The 21,026-nt window shown below is 39.3% G+C and overlaps 1 protein-coding gene across 1 annotated transcript in view; it reads left to right on the top strand.

Moving 5' to 3' along the window:
- ADGB (androglobin) overlaps positions 1-21,026 on the top strand; it is a 101,204-nt gene that overhangs the window by 22,907 nt on the left and 57,271 nt on the right. Inside the window, exons 6-12 of the mRNA XM_087817778.1 lie at positions 2,223-2,362; positions 4,979-5,065; positions 7,748-8,013; positions 11,721-11,849; positions 13,742-13,836; positions 15,735-15,909; positions 18,717-18,807. Coding sequence (XP_087673904.1) covers positions 2,223-2,362; positions 4,979-5,065; positions 7,748-8,013; positions 11,721-11,849; positions 13,742-13,836; positions 15,735-15,909; positions 18,717-18,807 — 983 coding nt within the window. The remainder of the gene's footprint in view (positions 1-2,222; positions 2,363-4,978; positions 5,066-7,747; positions 8,014-11,720; positions 11,850-13,741; positions 13,837-15,734; positions 15,910-18,716; positions 18,808-21,026) is intronic.

Here is a 21,026-nt window from a genome sequence, read left to right on the forward strand (position 1 = left end):
GGGAGGGGGGGGAGAGAGAGAGAAACATCAATTTATTGTTTCATTTATTTATTTATGCCTTCCTTGGTTGATTCTCGTATGTGCCCTGACTGGGGCTCAAACCCACAACCTTGGCCTATTGGGACAATGCTCTGACCAACTGAGTTACCTGGCCAGGCCTGAATTCAGTTTCTTAAACTGTGGAGATGCAGAAAACCTTGGGTGCTTCCCATGGCCCAGCCCAGACCCCCTGAGTCAGTCTCTGGGGGGAGCCTGCCGTCGGCATTTGAAACAAACTCTCTCCCACCTGGTGATATTTTTGTTGTTGTTTAAACTATATAAATAAGATATATACCATTTTCTAGCACTCAATTACTTTTTTACAAAATATAATTTTTTTATTCTTATTCCATTATTAACTTTCTACATGCTTTTAGTAAAACAAATGCAAACACTGTTAAAATGTTCAGAGTAGACGTGGAAGTTCCCTGACTCTACCTACATAGACATCACAGAAAATGACTTCTGTATATCCTCCTAAACTTCTTTTTCGTAAACCTATGCAAACCCTACTTTGTATAATTTGTAGCAACAATAAGATCATGTAGTAGTTATTGCTCTGAAAGTATTTTTTCCTAACCACGGACATTTTTTATGCCAGTTTATCTACCTTGTCTTCCATTGTTCGAATACAACGACTACACATATTTTACTAATCTCCTATTGACAGACATTTGGGTCATGGACCAGTGTTTTACCGATACAAATAATGCCGTAAAAAAGCATCTTTGTGTAAAGATTTTTGGCCATTTGCATGACTATTTTTTTCTAGGATTTCTACATGTGTAATTATTTTTTCTATCAAAATACTTGCAAATTCTTAATGTTGATCAGTATATTTAGTAACTCTTTTATTCTGATTTGTGTGTACTTTATATTTGATATAATTGGGGTTTAAGTCTGCCATTTTATTGTTCACTCTGTTATGTCTATTTTTTTGTTTTGTTTTGTTTTCTTGTATTTGTTTCCCTTTCCCTGTCCTCCTGTGAGTTTCTTGAACATTTCATAGGATTCCATTTTGATCTATTGGGGAAGAAAGAAAAATACATATAACCACTAAATTAGGCAATGCAAGTTTATAGTCGCAAGTGTCATACAAAGAAAACATTTTTTACTCTATTGCTCCTGTCTACCTGGGGAAAATACAGTGTTCCTTGGCTGTTGCATTTAAATGCCACCTCCTTGTGAAGACATTAGCAAAATTAGTTACACTTTTCTTTCGTGGTCCTAGAGGAGGTTGAACGTATTGTATTTTATATTGTTTGCATATATTTCTTTCCTCGCTAAACTTTAAAAATTCAATGAAATGATATGGGTACTGTGTGATGTCAGTGTTTGGATTCACAATGCTTGGATCACTGCTGAAAATATTTATTGGGTGAAGGAATCAATTTATAATAAATTTTATATGTAAAACCAAAGTTAAAAAAAACACTTTGAGTTCACAATCATTAATGTTATTGTTGTTTCAATCTTTTAATTGTGAAAGTAATATGCATATAGGTGAATATATAATGATTTTATTAAATAAAGCATTAATTAACTTCACATTAAAAAATTAGATCTTTAATTATGAATGGGAGCAGCATGATCGTTAGAAGCATAAGATCACTGAGCTTATCGGGATAAATAATAATTACTAAAGTTATATTTGGAAAATTTTCTGTATGACTATATTAAGTTCTTTAATTATGCCCCAGTTCATGCGTGGGTGCCTAGTGTTGCGGTTCTGCCGTTGGAAGCACTAACGTGCTGCACTGTGTAGGGCGGGGCTCGCACGGATGTGCTTGCAAGACCTCATCAGTAAAGACAGATGCTTGTCTATGTCCGGATTTGAATGTGCTGTGATTACACTAAGGAAAATAATAAGCTAAAACTCTGAGGCAGAGTAGTACTGAAGACCAGTATGCCAGTCTTTAGATGTAAGAAGTTAAAATAAAATTATAAAAATGTTATAAAACAGTAAATAATAATGTCAGCAGGATGCAGGGGTAGAGCAAAAGTAGGTTTACAGTTGTTTGTGTAGAAGATAATATAATAATTAATAAATAAAAATACGAGAATAAACTCCGTGTCACATACCCATGATGGTAAACCTCCTTTTCCCCTCCCTGTATAATCATGTAGGGGTAAAAGAAATACAAACCACTGATGGTGATACATTCCTGTCTTCCCGTTTGTAGGGTTGCTGGAGAAAGATAACCATTGATGACCTCCTGCCTTTTGACGAAGATAACAATCTATTGCTTCCAGCTACAACTTGTGAATTTGAACTCTGGCCAGTGCTTTTGTCTAAAGCAATCATTAAGCTGGCAAATGTCGAGTAAGTAGAATGTAGAATTATCGCTCATTTGCATAGAGACACAAAGGCAAACCACAGGAAAAACAACTGTAGCACAGCTTTATTTAAAAAAAAATATATATGTTTTAAAAAGGTTTCTTTTCAAACAATGTAAACTTGATGTGAAGTATTGGGTTAGCCAGCAATCAAATGAAATCCCCACCAGTGAAAGTGCTCAAACAACTATTCTATCTCCAGTGCTCTGTATGAATGGAAAGTCAGTTGTGGAAAATAATGTTTCAGCTTAATGAGAAAGAAGTTGTTTTGTAGAGGAAAATATTGATTCGTCTAAATCCTGAATAATATATGTTGGAATCCAGTAAAGGTTTAGGTTCCAGATATGCAGCAATAATTTGATAATCTTGGAAAACCTGGACTGTTCTGAAGGAGGCCGACATGCTCCTGATGCTTTTGATCACATTGGTCCCTTTTACCACACTCATGATGAGAACTATTCATATTTCTTCAGTATTCTTATGAAATCTGCTTGTGTCTCAGATTCCTGCATGACTTGAGCACCAACATAGAACAGACAGTCCTGCTGCATTTATTCTCTCAGATTCCGAGTGCGGGGGCCTGTGGGCACGCCTTGTGGCCCCAGCAGAGCAGAAGAGCTTCGACGCTTGAGCTGCCGACGCGTGGCCTCTTCGCGTCCCCCTGGGGGGGAGGGTGCTCACACACTGTACCAGCTGGAACCGACACCCTTCCCGCCCTGCAGCGTGTCACAGCACCTCAGTGTTCAGGGCGCACTCACACTCCAGCAGATCCCGGCGGCTGTTTGCTCAAAGCTCAGCCCCCTCCCCTTCTGCAAACACAGCAGAGCCGCCAGGCGCCAGGTCTGCTTTTCCTGAAGTTTCTTCAGCTCAGCTCCCTTTTTCTCTCCCAAGGCATCGCAACGAAACTACCACTCCTCCTGCCACCCTCTCCCTCTTCTCTAACCAACTCTCAGCTGTCTACTGGGAATTTGTTTGGCCCAGCTTGCAGCCCTTAATTTCAATGATTTTTTTTTAAAAACTCATCTCATAATTTATTTGATTTGGGGGCACTAGAATACACTGCAGTTTATGTGTGACAGGTTGCGTGGGTTTATAGGTTTGATAATCTAGTTTTCATAAAACTAACCCTAAAAACAAATTATGGTGTTGCTAGTAGCCTCTCTAAATTATGGGGTTTCCTCAGGTTTTCCGCTCTGTCATTCAGAGCAACTGACCTTTGGACATGTGGGCTGAGAGAGGAGACCAGTGTCAATCTATTTATTATTGAATACTAGTAAATCTTAGTGTATGTTTTATTTTCTATAAAAATAAATCTAAGTTCAACTATTTTCATCCTGTAACAGAAATAAATAAATAAATATATAACTCATCCTAGATTGTTTTGATAGCTGAACACTACTAAGTATTCACATCAGAGACAACTACGTTTGTTTATTTTGAAAGAAAATAATGTTCCTAAGGATCCAAATTGTCAAACCTCACTTGAAGTTCTGAGAATTAGAGCTGCAAGTCCAGTGAGGCATTAAATGCACAACCTGAATAATTGGAGTGGCATTTTGTCTTTCTTAAAGCTATAGTTCAGTAGAATTTTATAGCAACTTGAGTGATAGAATTATTGTTATTTTAAAAAATTAAATATATCCAGCTTGGAAATAAAAGGCCAGACTAAGCGTAAGACATTTCTTAGGCTTTCTAGGGGAACCTGCATTACATGGTGCAATTTATATTTATCTATGCATTTTTCTCAGATTTTATTTATTGTCATGTGATTTTCAGCTTTCTACATTAAAATTAATATTTAGTAGTTGTTTCAATAGCATTGTGAGATATGCAAAGGAAAAACCATTATTTCTATGAGGTTTGTCACTTCCTACATATGATTATTCAAAGAGGAATTTAAACTAGACTGTGAATTATCACAGTAGATACTTGTTATCTTTGAGATACGGAGACATGTCAATCCATCAGTCAATCACCACCATTGGCATATGGTCGACAGAAGCTGTGACTCCTGGGCAGAACAGGGATATGCGTGTTACTGTAAATAGACTAATCACTCCAGAAAAAATTTTTAAAAAATTAAAATGAGAAGAGTGATATTTGGTAGATCACAGTTTTGTTTTATTTTATGCTATGGAGGCACATCCGCTGTTTTGTACAGGATAAAACAGATGTTTCTGGTTTTTCTGAAATTATCTAATAATTTAATTGAGGATGTCTGATGCCCATTTTGACCTGCCATGTATGAGACTGACAACACACAGCTTCATGGGCATCTTAGAATAATTACTGAAATCACAAACATAAAAGATACCATTCTATTTTTAAAAGAACAACATCATAATATATTAAATATATAAAATATATTATATATTAGCTATATAATTAAAAATATATAGCATGTATGAATATGTTATATATATGAGATTAATATTAATTCGTAACTTTTAAAAATAAAGCTTGTAATCATGTTTTGTAAATGGGCATCACATTTTATCATTGAATCTACTTAAGTGCTTTAACAAAAAGTCATCTGACTGTTGGAATAGTATTTCCTTGTGCTCTAATGTATAACTATACTACTGTGCATTTGCTACTTTAGCATCCACATGGCAGAGAAGAGAGAGCTGGGCGAGTGCACCGTGATTCACGCGCTTACAGGCTGGTTACCGGAAGTCATTCCTCTCCAGTAGGTTTGACCATTAAGTTACTTCCGTATGTTTTCTTTCTTGCCCACCAAAGTTTCTTTAACCAAAAGATGTTTTAGTTTTCTAAAAAATTTCAAGAAATATTACATTTTACAAAAATGTTTGGGAGAATAACATTTTATAGTTTTATATAGAATTCCTTGAGAATTTCAGGATAAATTCTATGTGTGTGTGTGTGTGTGTGTGTGTGTGTATAATTTAGTCCTAAAATATCTGAATTACAAATATTAAAATAATGTCATTAGGCATTATGCAGTTTAATATATTATTTCTAATTAAAAACCACAATCTTTAAAAGATTATCTTATTTAATCTTATCCATAGGACCCCATCAACTAGGTATATATCCTTACAAGTGAGGAAACTGAAGCTCGGAGCGGTCAACCAAACCTGTTCACATTGTACCTAAAGGAGATAAAATTTGAATTGAAGTCTTCCTGGGTCCAAAGCCCACAGTCTTTCTCTCCTATGTGTCGAACTATATAGATATTGTTTATCCACATCCACATAAAGAGAGACCATTTAATGTAATGCTTACTTAAACTCTTACAAATACTTTTACTTCACACATAAATGTTACAGACACATTTGGTCATATTGTTATTGACACTGGAACTTAATCAGGTTAAAGTGCAGAGAAGAAAACATATAGATAAATCTGAACATATCGTCAATTCAGATGTTGATTTTTACAAGAAGATCAAAGCCATATACAGTTATCAATTTGAATCATCATTGATCTTTGATCGATACTGGGAAGCTACCGCTCCCCAGGGTCCAGGTTATAGGAGATTGAAGACAGGCTCTAGTAACTTGAATTTTACATCTAAAGCATCTGTCTATTCAGCAGGATCAACTAGTTGCTACTTGATTCAAATAAAAATTTTCAGGAGAAAAAAATTCAAGAGTAGACACCTTCCTCAAAAGACCACTTTCTTGAAGGAGAGCTATCCTGTGTTTTTATCTTAGGAAAAGGTCCAGATGGCACTCCTTTGCATATTTTCATGGGAAATCTTTTTCTGATACTTAAGAGAAGAGAATATTAACTGATATAATATGGACAATGTTAGTGTAGAAAAATAAAGAGACAATGGGATTTAAAAGTATGGACTTGTCTAAATTTTTGTCTTCAAGTATTGATGGAATTCTTACAATTTTACCTTTATTTTCTCTGCACAGTAGTCAATGAAGATACCAGAGACATGAAATCATCAGAAGTTAATCAGAAGTAGGATATCAGAATAATTCACAACTATAAAATTCATTAATTAAAAATTGTGAATTGCCTCTTGCTAGGATCATACATAAAAATTAAAGTTTTCACATACTTTTCTTATAATTTTAAGGAGATCACTTCAATAATTAATAAAAATTTGAAGGATTTTAGATGTTTAATTTGCATGAATTTATGAGTTGCTTATGAAATATCTATGAAAGTGATATAAGGGGGGAAAGCTTGAGCTTTGGAGTCAGAACTATATAGCTAGATTTACATCCTTAAACTTCCCATTTCAAGCTAGGTGAATTTTGTAAGTAATGAACTTCTCTGGGCCCCAGTTTCTTCTTACGTACAGTCACCTATCCTAGATGGTTGTTCTGAAGATTAAGTGAACAGCTGAAAGTGTCAGAAAAAGTCGCTAGTGTAGGTAGATGCATAATTAGCTAATGTTCGTTGAATAAAAGTAGTGAGAATGGGAACCCTTGTTACTTACCTTAGAGGAAAAGCTTTCAGCTTTTCAGCACTGAGTAGGACGTTAGCTGTGGACTTGTCATATGTGGCCTTCACACTGCCATATGTGATCTCTGTGCTCATGTTACTAAGAGTGTTCGCTGTAAATGGGTGATGCTCGGCAGAGGAGGCACATGAAGATAGCACCTGCCCTCCAGGCCGTGGAGGGAACGCGGGTGGCCCTCAGATGCGTGTTTATTAGAAGCCTGCCCCTCAGGCCAATGCAGTAAGAAAAACAAACAAGCCTCTTTCGCAGAAAGCTTGCTGCCTCTGCCCTAGGCTTGGGGCAGGTTAGTTAGTCTGTGTGGGCTCTTTAAGAACCACTTCTGAGCTCACTATAACCTCATGGGTCTTTGGATGCAGTCCCCGTGGGCTTTCAAAGCTAGATGTTTGGGGGGCTCATTTATCAGGGGAAGGTCTTAAAAGTTGGGGTGCGAAACATGGGTTTCAAACTCTTTGTTCTCAGGGGGAAGCTCAGGGTTGTGAGTCCCCTCCGGCTGTGTCACTATGCTGGGTTTATGGCAAGATTGTGTCTCAGTCTCACACCTGCATCAGTGTGGGGGTTTTCTCACTTACCAGTTGGGTAGGAGTTAGCTAGTTGTTTTGGGGGGCGGGCAGGGATGGTTCAGAGGAAATTGTTCTGTAATTCAGTGTGTCCATGGGAATTGGTGAATTTAGGGTCCTCCTGTCTCCATCTTGAACCAGAATTCCTTGTTTGGTTTCTTTCCATCAGCAAAGTCCAGCACACCATAGGCCCTCAATCAAAGCTGGTCGAGTCAGTGAATGAATGAATAATGGCGTTTTAAGCTAATATTTGCTATAACTGTTGAAATTAGTCTTGTGAGATCGTAAGGTGATTTTTTTCTGTCAGTGATTTCTTGATGTGGCATTTAAAGCTTAATTTGAAAATTAATGTTGATGTGTTTTATCAAAGCCCACGATATATGGACAAAGTTTGGGAGCTCTTGAAAGAGATACTGCCTGAATTTAAGCTGACGGATGAGTCCAGCTCTGAGAGCAAAATAACAGAGGTAGACACCAAAGTGAAAGAACCAGTGAAAGACGTGAAGGATGGGAAAGAAGTGAAAAATGGGAAAGAAGTGAAAAATGGGAAAGAAGTGAAAGACACCAAGGAATTCAAACCTGAACCTTCAGTTACAACGCTAAAATCACTTGAGAAAAGTGACAGATTTATGAAGGGTAAGACATTTTATATCACAACATTATTCAACATGGATATTGTATATAAATGCTTTACAATCATTGCTGAATTTAATGTTCTTTATTGTTGTTATCACGTATCATGTGTTGTGGAAATAATTAAGATCCTTCCTTGATAGGATTTCAAAACTTTTCATGGCATTTACTGCATGTTAATTATTGTTCCATATTTTGCCCTCTTTAAAAATCAAAGGCAATTATACAGTTTGATGATACTAAATTAATACAGTATTAGTATAGGAAGAGACATTAGGTTTTCAATATTCGTCAAACACATCTTCCTAATACACAACATGTAGGGTGAAATGAATCAAAATAGCAAAGGACAAAGCTGTCCTTTTTATTTTTTCAGGAAATATGAAATGGATAGAGATTAGATGATGATTTCTTGATCATTTATTGTGAAGTGAAAGTTCACATTTGAGAAGAAAAAATTCTAGTTATTTCACAAGTATACGTTTATTTCTTTTAAGGTGGAAAATGTAATTTTTTATTTTATATTTTCTAAAATATTTTGTATATCCATGCAAATAAACAATAATGCTTATATAGTAAAGTAGAATTAAATATTCTAGAAAATACTGTTTTTTTGTATATTTGATAATATCTATTATGATCTTTCAAGTATTTTAGAAAATATTGATATTTTGTCCAATTATTCCTTATCAGGATCTTATCTACATTACAATGTATAGAAATTATTACCATAAATGTCCCTCAAAAATATACCAAGATTAAGTGTGTGAATGATATCTGCCTATCATAAGCCCTTTTTGAAATCACCTAATATGCACTAGTATGAAAGAAAGAAAAAAAAAAAAAAGCCTAATTAAATTTGTTTTATCCAGTATATCCCCAAGTAATGTGAACTTAGAAGCCCTTTTTATGTATCACAAATGAACATTTATCCATCCATTCATTCATCTAGCCTCCCATTCATCCAATATACTATTTACTGAGTATAACTCCAATAAATGTTCCAGGAATTAGTGCTAACTTGTTGAACAAAATCCGATGTGAAAGTTACCTCCTAGATCTTATTGTCTAGGGATAGAGACTAACGTTAACTTTAAAAATCCTAACCATCTACTAAGAAATAAGCCTTAAATGGAAATGAAGGGGAAACTACGGGAGTTCCTGTGGGGGACCTAGTCTGGCCATAAGCAGGAAGAAAAGCAGCAGAGCCTGTTGCTAGTGAGGCCAAAAGAAGGGTGTTCCAAGAATCGGGGAGCTGGTCCCGGTCAGACAGTGAGCTGAACTACGACGGGCCCCCAGATCTGCCCGGGCCGTGCCGTGGCCTGAAGGGCACCGGGCCTGGTGCAGGGTGGGAGTGGTAAGAGGTGGAGGGTAAATAACTTGCACAGCCCTGGTAGGAGCTTGTGAGCAGCAGGGCTGCAAAGCGAGAGCTGACGGGCCGCGTGGGCCCCCGCGGGATACGTATGTTCTAATCTGTTGAAGGAGAACTATTTTCTTAAATGTAGCTTTATTGTTGAGAGTATTACAGATGCCTCCTTTCCCCCGCTGGCCCCTCCTGCCCGCCTCCACCCCGCCCCAGGCCTCCCCACACTGTTGCGGGTGTCCATGGGTTATGCTTACACGCGGGTAAGTCCTAGGGTCATCTCTCCCCACGCACCCCCGCCGTCCCTCTGCGTGTTTTTAAGTGATGATGGAGAGACCCCAGCTGAGGTTACAGCAATAGTGTTTCCTGAGCGGGCAGGAAGAGAAGGACCCGGGGAGCCCGGGGGAGGGCTTGGACCAGCCAGGGCAGCCGGGGCTGCTCCGTTCCACCGGCGGAGGGCCCGGGGCAGCACAGCTGCGAACGCTGGCGGCGAGGGGCTCCGACAGGGAGAAGCTGAGCGTCGCTGAGTTTCTCTGACCACGGCTTCCATCTCTCTCTGGGAGCAGCTTATCGACAAGCTGGGAGCGAGGGGGAGGTGGAAGAGGAAGGGCCTCGTGCTGATCTAAAGGAGATGCAGCTGACGTTTGCAGGGCTAAGGAGAGGTGGTCTCCAGTAGGACTCAGCTGTTAACTTTACTCAGTGGCGCTTGCTGGATGGGTGGGATGAAATGATCGAGGAGTGACACGTTATCGGCAAACGCTTTCTGGTAAACTCTGTTGCGTACTATCCAAATTTCTATGTGGAAGTGTGTATTTTTTCTATTTATAAATTTTATTATAAATTATATTATTTCTGAATTCTCAATAGGAGTTCGAAGATTTTTAAAGTCCTATTTTTAAATCGTACTCAAAATGATATATTTCTACCTAGAATTAATTTTATTTAGTGAAGTAAAATATTTATAGAAAACCCATAAAATAAAATTTGATAACCTGGATTTAGACTTTAGTCTCCTAGTTATATATCTCCTCCTACACTTAAAGTTAATAGTCATCTTCACCTTTGTATCTAATACAGGTGCTAAATCTGCTGTAAAAGCTAAAATATGAGACAGGTGTACATTATAGGCTAAGGAACATTACAAGTCATAAATGTTGCAGTTTTTATTTATGTAAATTGAAAAACAAAAAACAACCTGATTACAAATTTAGCAGATCATGAAAGAACAAAAAAGACAAAATCTAATATTTTGTTTCAGAATTGAATTAGCTTCATTAGGGAATAAAAAATATTGATTTTTAAATTTTCAATCTTTATACTACTTTTTTTTCTTTTTTTAATTTAAATTTTTTTTTCAATTAAGGTTTGCATTCAGTATTATCCTGTATTAGTTTCAGATGTACAGCATAGTGGTTAGAATATCGTGTACTTTACAGAGTGATCCCCCTGATACTTCAAGCACCCACCTGGCCCCAAACACAGCTGTCACGATTCCATTGACTATATGCCCCATGCTGTAATCTATATCTCCTTGACCGCTGTGTAACGTCCAGTTTTAACTTTTTAATCCTCTCATCTTTTTCACCTAGCCCATCAACCCCCCTCCCCTCTGACAACTGCTAATCTGTTCTCTTTATCTATGAGTCTGTTTCTATTTTGTTTATTTTGTTCTATATAGTCCACATGTAAGTGAAATCGCGTAGTATTTGTCTTTTTCTGACTTATTTTACTTAACATAATACTCTCTAGGTCCACCCATGCTGTCACGAAAGGTAAGATTTCACTCTTTTTTATGGCCGAGTACTAGTATTCCATTGTGTATATGTACCGTAGCCTTTTTTCCAGTTGAATGAGAGCATGTTTGAATGGAAATTCACAGGGTGTATATAGTTCTGTGTAGGGTGTGATTAAACAAGTCATGTTGACAATAAGATATTGGTTTGGCATCCAGTTTTCAGCAGAAGATATTCTGGGAACAAGCTATATTTCCTTGAGCTGGAGGCCCCAAATGACAAAGATCTGAATGGTCTCCACCTTTAGGACTCAACTTTAAGTGTATAATTTGCTGTTCTTTGATTTTCACTTTAAAAATGAGAAAATTAGCCTGACACTATAATTTTATATACAAAAGTCATATCAACTGATCATCTACATTTAACATAAAATAATATGTAGTCAATAATAAATAATGCTGCAGGCCTTTCACAATACACTTTGATTTTCAAAATTTTTGTCTTGCTCTGTTTTAATGTTCCTAATCAGAGGTGAACAATGCTTGAGGGAATTTGCGGCTGTTTTGTCTGAGGTTTCCTGGTCAAAAGATCGATTATGTGTTTTACTCTGTTAGAGAAAGCGGATACAAAGGACATTGGGAAGAAGCGAAGCAAAGACGGGGAGAAGGAGAGGTTCAAGTGGTCCTTCCACGGCTCCAGGCCCTCGTCGGACGTGCAGTACTCTCTGCTGTCCCTGTCGGACTGTAAGCGCTCGGGCCCCGCAGTCCCCAGATGCTGGAAGTCCTGGGAGCATGGAGCCTATGGACTGTTTAGACGTATCTGAATAGGCGTCTGCAGGTCGCCTGTGGTCAGGCCCAAAGAGGGGTGCGGATGTGGGGCGGGGCTCCCCATGAGGCAACAGCGAAGGGGTCCAGGCTCTCGGGGCACAGCACTCGCAGGGGAAGCGGTTGTCTGAAGGGGGACCTATGCTAACGTGTGTATGATATATTGGCGCATTATAAAATCTATATTACTCTACACAAATAAAACATGTCACGTTATATATTCTAAATTATATACATATATTAATTATACAATTATATAAAATGTATAAATATAAATATTAGCATAGGTGCTGTTAGCCTATGTCCTCTGTATAAATTATATATTACATATATAATCTTTTTAAAGACTATCTAATATATATTATACAGATTACCTTTTTTTTAAAAAAATATGTTTTTATTGATTATAGAGAGAAAGGAAGGGTGAGGGAGAGAAAAACATTGATCGGTTGTCTCTTGCACGCCCCCTACTGGGGACGGAGCCCACAGCCCCGGCATGTGCCCTGACGGGGAGTTGAACCAGGGACCTCTCCGTGCATGGGGTGATGCTCTACTAATTGAGCCACGCTGGCCAGGGCGTATTATACACATTCTCTTTTTTAAGACTTTATATTCCTGCTACTGGGTCATCTATCTCAGTGCTTCCAGAATGTAGGTTATAATTCTCAGCTTACCATTCATTACGTGGTGGAAACACATCCATTTTCCTCCAGCACTATGTATTAAAAACTGTCATATTATATTGATGCCTTAAGCAATCTTTTTTGATAGGGGATGACATAACATTCCCAAAGTTACCAATAATTCATCATGACTGTTAAAATGACTAAATCTTTCTCTGAGTTTTTTTCTTTGGGAAAACAAAAGTAACAATGCTTCCCCCCCCCCCCCATCAAATTAATAGGGTTAATCTCAAGATACAGAATATGGTTTAGAATGTGGGCTGTGGGTAAAACTGCCTGGCTTCATACCTCTGCTCCATGAAAATCATACAAAGTTTAATTTTTTCATGCAAAAATATGTTTTTACAACTTTGATATATTTTACAATTAATCCATTCTAGAGAGATTCTGGTTCATGTCTAATTTATATTTTGTGTCTCCAAAGATACTATTCTCAATAAACATATCTAATACAGTTACATATAAATTCTTGAATTTGTAAAGATATAAAATAAAACTTTTAATTAAAAATAAAGACAATAAAGGAAAATAAATTCTCTTATTTTGGCCAGAATCTTTACAGGACAAAGGGACACCCAATCAAATACAGAAATATCAGGGATGTTAGGGAACTTGTCAATAAATAAGTAATGCTCAAAGCAAACTTTACAAGCATTAAACTTTCCAAACTTAAGCTACTTATGTTTTTCTTCTTCATGGAAGGATTCATTTACTTATGTTTTCCTTATTTTTTAAATGACATAAAAACTCTGAGACTTTTTAAAATTCAAAATAAAGCTTTTCATCTATGAAAGCTAAGAAATGTCACAATGTTAAAATCGTTCTTTTGAACATAATTATTTGTAGACGATTCTAAGTTACATTGACTGATGACTAGTAAGTTTATGTGATAACATTTTTACAGTGAAATGAAATGATTTTTAAATCAATTAAATGGTACTATTATGAAGGTAAAACTAATGAGATATTCTATAAAACGAATGCGCATTTGAGATTTAACATTTATTACATACATTTAGAATCATGTACCTATTTTTCACCAGAAAAATTAAGGGATTTTGGAATGACCTGCTGAAAGACCCATTTTGGCTAGAATTTTCATGGCACAATATGTGTTTGTTTTTGCAGCTTCTTCATCAGCACAGTCGCCCCACATGGTTGTGTATGCCACCTTTACACCTCTCTATTTGTTTGAAAAGAAGATCTTTTCACTAGAGACGATGGTAAGTACTCACATCCAGGGGACACGGTATCATTTATGGTTTGTGTGTGTGTGATTACATCTTGTGACAGAAGGTACCCCAGAATTTAATTAAAATTCTATTACTGAATTTCAGCACCCTTATCTGTAATATTAGGCACTTGAACACAGGGACTTGGCACATCCAGAATTATCTCAATCAATTGCAATCGTTCTATCTTTAAAAAAAGCAGTCAGATATCTTTATCAATTCACCCCAATATAAGCAAACTAAAAAGCATATGTATTATATATTTTAGTAAGAATCATGTAAATCATTTATAAATAATTATAAATCATCTTTGCATAAGAAGGTTGTACATATTTCTTAACATATAGCTTGAATGAACTCATATTCAGAGCTGGTAAAGCACTGCTGTTACCACCTCCTAGCTTAAAATAGTGCACACACAAAACGTTAGCTGCTGACGGTGAGGGAGGGAGAACCGGCTGGGTTCAGGGAACTACTGGAGGTTGACTAGATTGCAAGGGAAGAAGCCAGAGGCAGCTTGAGAAGTGGAAGGGAGTCAGGACGTAAAGAGTGTTACCGTTTCTCTGAGGGCGTTGAAAACGGCTCAGGAATTAGTCCAGGGTCTGTAGCAGTAACTAAATAAACCTCGAGGCTGCAGTGAACTGACAGTACTGTCCCCATCTTCCTAACTTGTTTGTTTTACATTACCCATTAGGGTGATCTAGTTCTCCTGGTAAAAGTCAGAATATAATGGAGATATAATGTTTTAAAGATAAATCTACAGGGGGAAAAACCTGTTGGAATGGAATTTTGTTAAATGGAGTACTTTGATAAAAATTATAGCCCCAAAGATAATGAGGCCGACATGTAAAATATAGTACCTTACCATTTATTTAAAGAATTGGTCCAAAATACAGGAGAAACAACAAAACTTGGGAAGGAAAACAGTGTCGTGAATTACTCCACATTTCCCCCCTCTTCATGCTCTTGGGTGTTCTAAATGGGTTGAATTTTTTAAACGGGTGACCTGAGAGTTCTGTAAAAGCCTCTCCCACCTGCTCAAGCCCCCACTTTTGGGATGTTTGAGGTGGGATGGGTTATTTCTCTTTAACCGTTTCAACATTTAGACTGTGAGCATCAGAATGTGACTGCAGTGTAGATTCCTGTAACTTTCACAGACTTCTTGATTTCTCAGGGCATATTTCAGCCATCAGTCACTAACTGGAGTTCTGCTTCAGTATTATTCTGAATTGCTCCAAAGCAGAGGGGCTTTGGGAGATCTCAGCGGTGGAATATGGGAAGCATCTGCGTGGGAAACTACTTGCTTTGGCAGGAGACAGGGCAGCCTCTATCCTCTGTCCTTCTGTGAATGGCTCCATTGTCAGAAGGGACCACGGGGATTTCCTGTGGGAAGCTGCTGTTTGCAGGCGAGGGCATAAACTGTGGACAAGGCAACCACTTGATCACACTCAGTGCAATAGATTTTATGAACACTATGTAGCAATTGCTGGACACACACACACACACACACACACACACACACACACACACACACACTTTACCTATTAAGTACCTGAATGAAATGATTGATTACTTTGGACCAAAACTAATGTGCTAAGATTTTTGCAATCTCATAGAATCAATTTTTAGAACTCAAAAGTAGCTTATAGTTCTAGAGTCTCATTTTGGAAATAAGGAAATGGGGCCCCAGAAAGATGAAAAGATGTTAAAAAATACAAACGGTAATAGTGCTTATGTTAAGAGAGGTGGAAATATGGGTGGCTGTTTTTTTCGTTTATTATCGCTACACCTCTATAGTGTTGATGGTGTTTTTATCCTGACAAAAGGCCTTATTTTGAATGCATGAGCCAATGGCAAGCATCCTTTCAAATCTGCCTTCTGCCTGTTAGGCCACTTCTGCTGAGAAGCTCAGAGAATATGGCCTGTCCCACATCTGCAGCCATCCTGTGCTGGTGACCAGGACGAGGTCGTGCCCTCTTATAGCACCCCCGAAACCACCCCCGGTGCCCCCCTGGAAACTCTTTCGTCAAAAAAAGAAAACTGTTATAACAGATGAACCTCAAGGTATGGTTTACGTTGTCTGAAAGTCCTTCTAATCAACATTGCTCTGTGTGGAGGCCTCATAGTTTCATTTGTAATCAAAGATGCATATCAAGGCAGACCACCCAACTTTATACCCAAAGTCTGCATTCAATTTTATGTCTGCTTTGCATATGATTGTCTAACCACTATGAGGCATACCTGAAACTAATGCAAAATAATATTGAATGTAAAAAGAAAATAAATATACTTTTGATTAAAATTATGTCCAAATTTTATATCTTTAAAGGATCAATTCTCCACAGAAGACTAGCAGTTTGGTTCATGTCTAAACTGACCAGATATATCAAAGCCAATCTTTGGGTGATGGCATATGATTCTTATGGTGGTAGGAAAGTGGTTTGTAGTAAATAATACAGAAACTTAAGTAGCAGAGGTTAAGCCACTGGAGTGAACTTCTACTATGGAAATCACTCTGGGGTACCCTGTAGGACATAACCTTTGACCTAACTGGTTTCTATTTAGAATTTCTATAGACTTGAACTTCTCTCCTGGCTCACTGCCTGTGTTAATATTGTCCTATAGCCACTTAATGAGTGGTATTTACCCCCAGAAATGAACAGATTCACGCTGCCTGAGAGTGAGGCAGGGGAACTGTTCCTGCCCTGTTACTATTCTTTCAGCTCATTGCCAAATTCCTCACCATCCATGTCGAATTCTTCAGTCCTTCAATATTTTTCTTTATAAGTCTTCATTCCTACGCCTTTCCATGGGCACCAACTTTGAGCGGAAGAGAGAAGACCAAGACGGCAAGAGAAGAAATGCATGAGGCCATGAATGAGAAAGCAATTTTAAAGTAGGAGCACAAACATACGGAGATGGAATTAAAACAAGAAAACACTAATCATTTAAAAATTATGACCTGGCCGAATAACTCATACTTTGTGTTTCAACATACAGAGCCTTTCCATAGCTACTGTAGCACGTGTAGCTTTTTATTAAGGATGATAGGAAACTAGAGTGCTATGATATATATGTATATTTCACAGAAAACTTAAATTATGTTTAATAATGACAGCTTTTTGTCATTTTTTGGTGTTCGTTTTTTTGCGTTTTGATGCCTACCTTTGTCTTTCCTGGTACCTCATTACCATCTAAGCGTCTTCACCCATCCACAGTACATGAGGCCCCAGAGGTGACTGCGTTAGGGGCTGTGCTCACAGCTCTGTCACCTGGATGAACAGGAAGGCAAAGCCACAGTGAACACACCGAGAGCCAGTTTACAGAAAGCATCCCAGCGAAGCTTATAAATATGCTTCAAGTATTTGGCCGCGTGAACCACGGCTTATATCCCTGCTGGTGGTGATGCTTGGTGTGGCTCCTGCTACCAGTTCAAGCATCGCTAATCCTTCATTGCAGGTGACAGCGGAGCCACGTCTCGGTCACAGTGTAATACACACATCCCAGTGGCACTCAGGATCCTAAAGCTGCAAGAGCCACACAAATTGGAATACATACCTGTTCCTTACCTCCTACTTCCATCCATAATTTCCACATTTTAAAAATATAAATAACAGCTAACCATGTAATTTTCTTCACTTTTGCTTTCTGCCTACATTCACGCACCCAGTACAGCTGGTAGCAAAGACTTCTCTAGCACAAAATGGTTTATTCTTGCCAACAAAGAATAAAGAAATATCTGGTTTAGGTGGAGAGAAGAAATGGTCAATCTGTCCTTTATTTAGGCCTATCTGCCTCTCTCCCTCCTGCTTGACTATTTTAGTCATCTCTTTACAACCCTTGTGTTTCTGCAATGGGCTATTGGTGCCAAAAAGTTCCTCAAGGCACTTGAAAGGAAAAAAAAAAATTTTACTTTTATATATGATATTTTAGTTAAATGCAAGGAGACATACTTAAAACCATTGTTTATTCAGGTCAAGGAACTGCTGAATGAAAGGGAAAATATTAAACATACACATATTTTCTGATTTCACTACTGATTGTCGTGTAATTTCTATGTGAGCGACTGCTTTTGTAAACTGGGCAAGAAAATCTAAGGAATGGTGGGATTCCGTAGTTGCAGTGTCCCATCTCGGGGCTCACCACAGTATTGTCTTTCTTCTCCTTATTCGGTTTAATATCTAGAGTGACAATTAACAGAAAATGGAGAGAGAGGTCCTTTCAGAGGTTACCCCAGAGCACACACAGAAACGCCCTGTGCAGGTGTCAAAGCCTGTTTCTCTCCAGGAGGCACCTTTTCACCAGTGCAGGAGCTTGATTTCAGGGTTCACCGGGGTAGTGCACAGTCTGTGCCCCGTATGCACTGGGAACTCCTCCTAGGTGAGCTTCTGACTCCTGGGGATACCCACATGCTCCTCCTCGATCTACTGCTGGCTTTGCTGCTCGTGGCCCTAACTTTGTTAGATTTCTGTTCTTCCACTACTACTGCCTGTATTAGCCCAGGTTTCCTCTTCATGTCCCGAGCCATTGCACAGGGATTAACTAAGGGAACACCTTTTAGTAAAAGGCTTTTATAGAAAGTCACTCCTATACTTGGAATCACAGATGCCAACCAATAACTCCAAAAGACATTGCTAAGGTTCTCCATTGAGATGCCATAGTTTCATGCTGCAGATCTGAGGAGTAAGCTAAAGGAATCTCGCATTGGCATGATCAATAAGCTTTTTCAATTAAAAATAATGCCTTATGTGTCCTAGGGCATTCCTATTGAACTCTATTAAAATTTTCTGGGTAAATAGTAATCTAATTAGTATGGTATATGACCTTAGAAGATGGGGAAAAAGTACATCACACTGCCTGTTTCTTCTTAGAAATAATAATAAAGAAGCCTGACCAGTTTCTTGAGATATCAAGTCCGTTTCTGAATTATAGAATGACTCCATTTACAATCCCAACAGAAACGTAAGTACGTCTGTTATATTATTTCCCACAAATCCATCTTGCTCTCAAAAAAAGTATTATGTGGTTTGTGTGGTTAAAAATAATACTAAATGGGACTATTTTAAACAATATTAATTTAATATGAAGCTGAAATATATGTATAAAATCTATTAAAGGATATTACCTGGATCTTGTATAGCTTATGGTTTCATTAATCCAGTTAATTAGCAGACGTGTTTTGTTCAGCTTTTATGTATGAGCGTTTGTTATGGGCTGAACGCTTATGTCCTGCTAAAATTCATTTGTTGAAGCACTGAGCCCAGTGTGGCTGTTTTTGGAGATAGGGCCTCTAAGGAAGTAAGTATGGTTAAACGAGATCATAAGATTAGTGCCCTCTTAAGGAGACAGAGCTCTGTCCTCCCTCTCTCTCTCTGTCTGTCTCTCTGTCTGTGTCTCACTTCTCTCTTCTCTTTCCTCCCTCCCCCCTCCTCTCCCCCCCTGAGGAAAGGTCATGTGAGGACACGGTGGGAAGGTTGCCGCCTGCAGTCCGGGAGTGTCCTCACTAGAAACTGACCGTGCCGGCGCTCTGATCCCAGACTGACAACCCCCAGAACTGTGAGAAAAGAAATTGCATTGTCTAAGCAACCCAGCTACCCTAGGAAGCTAATACAAGGCACTAGATTTCCCTTGGAGATAGAAAGATAACACACTTGTCTTGCCCCAGAGACGTCAGCTCCTGAGGAAGCTGGACGTATGAGTAAATCATTACAGTGAAATGTAATAATTGGCATAGCAAAGGTATGTCCCAAATCCTATCTATGGTGGTGCCTCAAAGAACCTATTTTTCAGAAATAGTTAGAACCCCGAAGAGAGGCGTCCGGAGGTCAGTGACTGTACAGGAGGCGGAAGAGCTTGCGGTCGCCTCGCCATGCAGGTGGCTTCCCGTGCCCCTGCTGGAAGCGCGCGAGGCCCTGCCCCGCTTCTCCCTCCACCCCCCGGATAACCTCACTTAAAGCTGCGCTCCAGAGCCACGGGGGCTTTACCGAGGCCCCAAGCTCCAGCGGGTTGCAGCTCCCTGCCCTCCACCACCCCCGCCGCTCTGCCTCTGATCCAAGATGCATGGGACGGCTCCAGGGCCCCTCTCAGACTTGGGGTGCCCTCTTTTCTGTCCTAATGGGACTTGAGGCTCTCTGCATTGCTGGGTTTTGCCATCAATCTGTTCTTACCTGTCTCTAAGGGATGTGTTGCTGTTCTAATTATGGCACCTCCATTTTGCCAGTTCTGATTTTGCTTTGATTTCATTTCTCCCGAGGCCCCGGGGGTGGCAGGAGGGAGGGGTGCCCGGAGGACAGTGCGTCTGTACCCAGCCCAGCGCCTTGAGCCCAGCGTGGGTCTCTGCCTGCGACTCCCTGCTCTCCCGCCCTCTTTGCACTTCGCCTGCCCGGCTGCCGGCTCCCCTGCTTTTAAGTCATGCGGCCTCTCTGCCCTGGGGACCGCCACGGGCCACCGTTCTGCAGTCTCCAGGCCTCTCGCCGCTTCTCTTGGGGCCGCTCCCTGCGCCTCTCGGGCCCCCACTCAGGGCAGCCTGGCCCGGGGCAGCCCCTCTCCCGGCTGCTCTCGCCTTGCCCGCCCTTCCTCCCTGACCCAGCAAGTAGCACGCCCTGGCAGGATGTTTCCTAAATGAATACAGTTCTCCCCCTAAACGGAGGGCCTGTGAAGCTGTTAAAATAACATGACTGTTTTTCATTGTCTTCCTACATGTCCGATCTTCAAGTATTTCCCAATTACACACCTAGTAGGTTTCTGGACAGGAAAGAGAATATTGATTGTGTAAGTTGCTTTCCATTCCTGTTAGACTTTGCAGTTGCAAAAGCCAGTGTGGCTTCTTTTGCTATTAATTCTACAGTAAATTAGACTTTCTGCCATTTGGGACAGAAGCGGTCCCGACTGATGCTGCCATGTAATATAAATGACATAAATGCCGTCATCGCTGTTGTCATCGCTTGGGTAAGAAGTTGTGTTGTGTCGAGTACCTGGGTATGTTATGAATACATTAAACAAAGTAGCTTCACCCTCAGTAGAGTACCCTGGAAGGTTCCCTCATCTCCTACATGACTCAGACTGAACATTATTAACAGCTCTGCTGTTTGCTTACGTCAGAGAGACTTCAAGACACTATACTTATCCTAACACTCGATGGCCCCAGACTACTGGCCTTTTCTGGAATGTGCTTGTTTGAT

Source organism: Miniopterus natalensis, chromosome 5 (assembly GCF_054644295.1).
Source record: "Miniopterus natalensis isolate mMinNat1 chromosome 5, mMinNat1.hap1, whole genome shotgun sequence".
In the NCBI taxonomy this organism is placed as follows: domain Eukaryota; kingdom Metazoa; phylum Chordata; class Mammalia; order Chiroptera; family Miniopteridae; genus Miniopterus; species Miniopterus natalensis.